This window comes from Macaca thibetana, chromosome 8 (genome assembly GCF_024542745.1).
Source record: "Macaca thibetana thibetana isolate TM-01 chromosome 8, ASM2454274v1, whole genome shotgun sequence".
NCBI classification, from domain to species: Eukaryota; Metazoa; Chordata; class Mammalia; order Primates; family Cercopithecidae; genus Macaca; species Macaca thibetana.
The window spans coordinates 3,674,163-3,680,720 of record NC_065585.1 but is presented as its reverse complement, the minus strand read 5'-3'; the positions used below and the strand labels follow the sequence as shown (position 1 = coordinate 3,680,720).

At 60.0% G+C, this 6,558-nt stretch overlaps 1 protein-coding gene across 1 annotated transcript; it reads left to right on the top strand.

Annotated features, from left to right (window-relative positions):
- The first annotated feature begins 1,516 nt into the window (after positions 1 to 1,516).
- C8H8orf90 (chromosome 8 C8orf90 homolog) lies at positions 1,517 to 6,324 on the top strand. Its single transcript, XM_050801629.1, has 2 exons — positions 1,517 to 1,606; positions 5,817 to 6,324. Exons 1-2 carry the CDS (start codon positions 1,543 to 1,545, stop codon positions 6,314 to 6,316), a joined length of 564 nt encoding a protein of 187 aa, XP_050657586.1. The 5' UTR covers positions 1,517 to 1,542; the 3' UTR covers positions 6,317 to 6,324.
- The last annotated feature ends 234 nt before the right edge of the window (positions 6,325 to 6,558 follow it).

Here is a 6,558-nt window from a genome sequence, read left to right as displayed (position 1 = left end):
GCAGGCCTTTCTTTAAGTCTGGCCCAGAGGAGGTGGCCCAGGCCTGTTCTGAGGGGTTCTCAGGGGGGTGGGAAGACAGAGTGGGTACAGGGTTTTGCCATGACAACCCTGGCCTTCCCTACCTCCCACATGCCCGCCTTCCTAAGTGTGAGGCTGGCACTGACCTAGGAATCTCAGCGGGGGGTGCTGGAGCCCAAGCTGCTCAGAGGGTGTGGCCTCGAATGGCAGGGCCCTGGACATGAGACCATGTGCAGCCTGAGGTCATCACCAGGACACATGGGAGCCCACAGAAGGCAATGGGGGGACCATATCCAAACAGGTAACTTCTGATGGGGGTGCCAGCCATGCCTGGGAGGCTCCAAGGTACAGAGCAGGCCAGGTGGGCTTCCTGGGGGAGGTAGTATGAGCCAGAACCTGAAAGGGTTGCATTGCAGAGGAGAGTGGGAAGGGCACCCTCTCAAGTCAACTGCACAGAGAGGTAGTGGAGAAATACAGAGATCAGGAGAGGAGAGGAGGCCCCTGTTCCCTGGTCAAGCCCCATCCTGCTCTGTGTTGCAGCCCTGCTGTACGAGAGGCTATGGTAACAGAGAGCCTGGTATGAGTGACACTCAAACACCAGGGGCGTTGACTGCTCGATCACATCCCAGTCTGTGGCTGGGGTTCTCCTTGTGAGGAGCCAGGCCCCAGCTCAGGCCCCTGGGAGCACTTATCTTTCTTTCCCTGAGGCCATCTCTGGCTGCCAAGCTGCTCGCAGGCCACACCTGCTGGGGACACAGTAGCCCACCGCTGTTCGTAGGCAGGCGGAGTAGCTCTGAAGCCATCCCCGGTAAAACTGTGCCAGGATGCGTCTTCCCAGGCTTCGTTCCCTTCTCTGTCTCGTGTCCCCACCAACGCTTGATCCCACTTTGAGGGAACCGAAATCCTCATGAGCTCTTTGTGGCTGGGGCGAGGTCTGACCCACTTCACAGGGACTACTGGAATTGCTGAAGATGGGGACTGCTGACTGGGCTCTGAGGACTTTGGGAATGCCTGTGGGAGCCCCGTGGTCTGGAGGGATAGGCCAGCTGAGGCTGGATCAAGGCCTCAGCTGCCCTGAAAGCACTCACAGGCTGCAGCTGTGGACACCAGGCTGACCCGAGGCGAGTCAGGAGGAAGAGTGCTGGTGGGACAGGCTGGTGGTCTCTGGGTGCCAGGTTGTCATGGCCCCTGAGCAGGGCAGGTGAGCAGATGTGACTGGGGATTGATCTCAGAGGGGTGCTGGGTGCAATGGGAAGGGTTAAGGATGGGAGGCTGGCCCAGAGGGTGGCCCTGCAGGGTCCAGGCGAGGGTCAGGGTGCTGGGTGAGGGGCTGCAGTGATGTCCACAGAGAGGTTAGTGCACAAGAGGCCACTGAGCCCACAGGTCCCCACTCAGCCTCCCCCACAGCCCCAGTCCACTCCTGAGTGGAGGCCCTTTAAATGCAAGGTTCTGTCCTCCCCTGGGAGGCCCCGCCCATCTCCTGGGCAGCCAAGTAAACAGAAGCCTGCCCTCTGGGCTGCTGGCATGGCTTCCCCCTGTCCTGGGACCCCCAGCCCGGCAGGTCTGCCCCCTCCTGTAGCCACTCCAGGTGAGACACTTGGTGAGGGAGGGGATTGGAGGGGAAGGGGGACAGGGCACCTGGGGCTCTGAGAATGTGGGAGCAGGAAGCGGCCCTCTCACCATCTTCCAGAAGAAGATGCTCTGCCAAGGTCATGAAGGAGAGTGGCAGTGGGGCTGGGCCAGGGTGGGGGCATCAACACTTCCCCGTGAAGTTCCGTCTCCTCCCTCCCCTCCCCAATGCTCTGATGCTCTGGAGTCCCCAGGGAAGGGGTTGGCTCTCTTCCTGAAGCCTTTGGACCTATGGACCTGGAGGTGTGCAGGGTCCTTCTCATTATTTAGGGCCCCTTCCCGATCATTCTCCTGCCCTTGCCTCTTCTAAAACCCAGCTCTGGATCTCAGAGGCAGTGGGAGGGACAGCCAGCCATCCATTCACTCACCCATCCATCCACCCATCCATCCACCCATTCACCCACCCACCTATCCATCCATCCACCCAACCACCCACCCATTCATCCATCCATCCATCCATCCATCCATCCATCCATCCATCCATCCATCCATCCATTCACCCACCCACCCATCCATCCATCCACCCACCCACTCACCCATCCATCCATCCATCCATCCATCCATCCATCCATCCATCCACCCATCCATCCACCCATCCATCCACCCACCCACTCACCCATCCATCCACCCATCCATCCACCCATCCATCCACCCATCCATGCACCCATTCACCCACCCACCCATCCATCCATCCACCCACCCACTCACCCATCCATCCACCCATCCATCCACCCATTCACCCCCCACCCATCCATCCACCCACCCAACCACCCACCCACCCATCCATCCATCCATCCGTCCATCCGTCTGTCCGTCCATCCACCCACCCATCCATCCATCCTTCCACCCAACCACCGACCCATTCACCCACCCACCCATCCACCCACCCGCCCCCACACATTCATCCATACACATACCTCCACCCACCCACCCATCTACCCACCCTTCCATTCACCCATCCATCCACCCATCCACCCACCCACCTATCCATCCATCCACCCAACCACCCATCCATCCATCCATCCATCCATCCATCCATCCATCCATCTGTCCATCCATCTGTCCATCCATCCATCCACCCATCCATCCATCCTTCCACCCAACCACCAACCCATTCACCCACCCACCCATCCACCCACCCGCCCACACATTCATCCATACATACCTCCACCCACCCACCCATCTACCCACCCTTCCATTCACACATCCATCCACCCATCCACCCACCCACCTATCCATCCATCCACCCAACCACCCATCCATCCATCCATCCATCCATCCGTCCATCCGTCTGTCCATCCATCCATCCACCCATCCATCCATCCTTACACCCAACCACCGACCCATTCACCCACCCACCCATCCACCCACCCGCCCACACATTCATCCATACATATCTCCACCCACCCACCCATCTACCCACCCTTCCATTCACCCATCCATCCACCCATCCATCCACCCACCTATCCATCCATTCACCCAACCATCCATCCACTCAACCATCCATCCATCCATCCATCCATCCATCCATCCATCCATCCATCCTTCCACCCACCCAACCATCCACCCATTCACCCACCCACCCATCCACCCACCCACCCACACATTCATCCATACATACATCCACCCACCCACCCATCTACCCACCCTTCCATTCACCCATCTACCCACCCATTCACCCACCCACCCATCCATGCATCCACCCAGCCACCCACTTATCCACCCATCCACCCACCCATTCACCCATCCACCCATCCTGCACTTGGCCAGGCCTACAGCAACAAGGAGGCTGGCTCTGCTGCCCTCCCTGGTCTGCCCAGCCTCTCCTCACCTAGCAACTGCCTCGCACCTTCTCTCCCTCTGAGCTGCCATCCTCTCTCTCCTCACACTGTGCTGCTGGCCTTGTGCCCTCCTTCCCTGAGAAGCTGAAGTCATTGGAAGAGGACTTTGTAGGTGCCCACCCACTGTACTTGTGGCACTGGGCACTGTCCATCCTGGCCTGCTCCCATGAATGCCCGTCCCTCCTCCCAGCCAAAGGCAGCATTCAGCATCTCCCATTCCATCCCCCACCTCACGCTGTCACTCCAGCAACTCTTCACCCTCTCTCTCCTGCGTCATGACACCACTCTTTCCCAGGTCATTCCCACTTGCATGAAAGCATGCTGCAATTTATCCTGTCTCTTGACCCCACTTCCCTTCCAGCTCCCGCCCTACTTCTCTGCTCCTCATTCAGAGCCAAACCTTAGGAAGGTCATTTGTCCCGGCTGCCTCCACGTTCTCCTCTCTCATTTGCTCTTGAACCCACTCTCATGGGGTTTTAATTTCCAGTACTTCACTAAAGCAGCTCTGGCAAGGGTCACCAATGACCTCTGCGCTGGTGAGTCCGAGGTCACTTGTGGGGCCTCATTTGATGTGATGCACTGGCAGCACACGGCTCAGGTCCCTTCTCCCACACTTGGCTTCCAGAGCCCCTACGCTCCCATCACTGCCCGCTCCCTCTTGGTGCCCTCACTGGCTGCTCCTCATCTCCTTGACCTGGTGGTCAGGAGGGAGGACTCTAGGCTCTGTGCTTGGGCTTCTGCTCTTTCTAACCCCACTCAGTGATTCATCTAGTTTTGTGGCTTTAAACATCACCCCCACAGTGTTCATCTCCAGCCTCCACCCCTCTACAAGCAGAGCAGTCCAGGCTCTGTGTGAGCCGGATCCTCTCCAGCCTCAGGGCTCCACTCTCACCACCAGTGTAGCGCTGTCCACGGTGCTGATTTAGGAAAGTACTTCCCATTGATCAAACAGGCTGGTCAATGTCATCTCATCTGCAAGGGCAGCAGAACAGGGTTGGTTGGTTCCATTTTCAGAGGCTCATGGAAGGTGAAAGATTAGCTCAGGCCCTGACAGGTGGAAGGACCCCCACATCTGTGCTGCTCATGGCTGTAGCTGATGGTTCGAACAGAGCCTGCCTGGCACACAGTAGGTGCTCAGTGAATATTTGTGCAGAGGGAAGAGACTCTTAATCAAAAGGCCCTTGAACCAGGGGCATGGCATAGTGGAAAGTAATTGCCTAGCCCAGGGCTTCAGCTCGGCATCTGCGTATGACTTCTCTGGGTCTGTATACTCACCAGTAAAATAGACTGAATATTGTTACCCCTCCCAAGGGTGTTGGGAGAAGGATCTGACAATTCATGGTCATATTCATCCATTCCCACCTCCTGGCCTCCCGGTGTGGCCATCCCCAGGGAGCTGCCTGGTCTCACTTCTGCATCCACCTGGGGCCTGACAACATTCCTCCCTGGACTGTGTGCCCAAGTGAGTTCCCATGGCTGCTTTGCTCACTTCAGTATCCCCACAGCTAAGCACATTTGCTGAATGAAAGAAAGAAAGAAGGAATGTAGGGGTCTCTCCTGAATGGAGGGCCTAGACTTGGGCAGGGTGTGGATCATGGGCCAGCAACCTGGGTGCCTTCTGGGGACCACGGATAGGCTGAAGGGTGGCATGACAGCCAAAACCAAACTCCCCTTCCACCTCCTCTCCCTCCTGGGGTCGCACCTCCCTCTGGATCCCAGGGTCAGCTGTGTCCAGGCAGGGAGCCAGGCTGTCCCCGCAGGCTCCTCCCCATCTCGGTCTACAAGGCCTGGTGATTTGGCCCTGCAGCCTCTCCCAGGTGGTGTTTTCCCATCCTCATGTTCATCTTGTCCTCCTCTGGATCTGACCAGACCTTGAAGCTGGGCCCCCAAAGTCCATTCTCTGCACAACGGCCAGATCAACTTTCAACTGAGAGTCACCGCTTCACCTCCTGCCCCAAGCTGGCCACTGCCTTCAGGGAGAACCTCAACATCCCAAGCTCACTCAGTCCCCACACGGTCACGCTGGCTAAACTCTGCAGCCTCCTCCCCATTGGGAACGCTCTTCCCAAAGGGTACTTAGTGAGCGTCCCCTTCCGTACACCCAGGACCTCCCCGTCTTCATGGTTTGCTGATGCTGTTCCTCAGAAATGCAGGGCCCGGCCTCGCCTCATCACCGGGTGGCCCTGGCCATCACCAGCTCTGCCTTTCGAGCTCATTTGGCGGCTCCTTCCAGGCTGGCCACCTCTCTTCGCGCCCGGCCTCCTCGCCTCTCGCCTGCGCGGGCCGCTCCCGGCCCTGCCGGGCGTTCACTGTCCCCTCCGCCCGCAGGTCCCGCGGCGCCCCCGGAGCCCGCCTTCCCGGACATCTACGGCGGGGACGCGCAGCTCTGGGAGGCGCATTTCCGCGGCATCGGGCGCGCCTACCGCGCGCTGGGCAAGCAGGACGACTTCGCCATCCGCGTGCTCACCGAGGACTTCACGCTGCCCTTCCCGTTCGCCTGGCCGCCCGGGCCCGACCCCGCCTGCGGGCCGCTCTTCTACGACCCCCGCGACCGCGCAGACTTCGACTTCCTGCTGCGCGGCCCGGGCGCTTCGCCCCCCGTGCTGCTGCGGCCCCTGCACGCCACCGCCCAGGCAGCGATGCGCAAGCGGCGCCTGGAGCGGCTGGCCCTGAGCTACGCCCGCGCGCGGGGCCCGGGCCCGGCCACGTCCTGCTGCTGCCCGGCCCCGCCGCCGCCTTCCCGGAGCCCGAGGCCAGCGCTTCCGGCGACCGCACCCTCAGGCTGGCCCAGGCCCCGCCGCTGCCCTGAGAACGAACAGAATAAATAAATAGTTTCCCCAGCTCTCCCGCGCCCGGCGCTTTTGTGCACACACTCCGACAGGCCTGGGCGGCTGGGCCCTGCGGGGAAGAGGGGCGGTGGGGCGGTGGACCAGGAGCCCAACTGGGACACCGGGCCAGGCGGGGCAGCAGCGGTACTGGGAAGCCGCATGGCTCCAAAGGTACAGTGAACACATTCGCAATGGAAACTGTGAGGGAGGCAGGCCCTCTTTAGAGGGAGGAGGACCTGGGT

Excerpts from the sequence above, each read along its gene's own strand:
- C8H8orf90 (XM_050801629.1), top strand. The coding sequence starts at position 1,543 with ATGGCTTCCCCCTGTCCTGGGACCCCCAGCCCGGCAGGTCTGCCCCCT. Across the intron at positions 1,607-5,816 it reads CCCTCCTGTAGCCACTCCAG|GTCCCGCGGCGCCCCCGGAG; the intron begins GTGAGACACTTG and ends CTCCGCCCGCAG.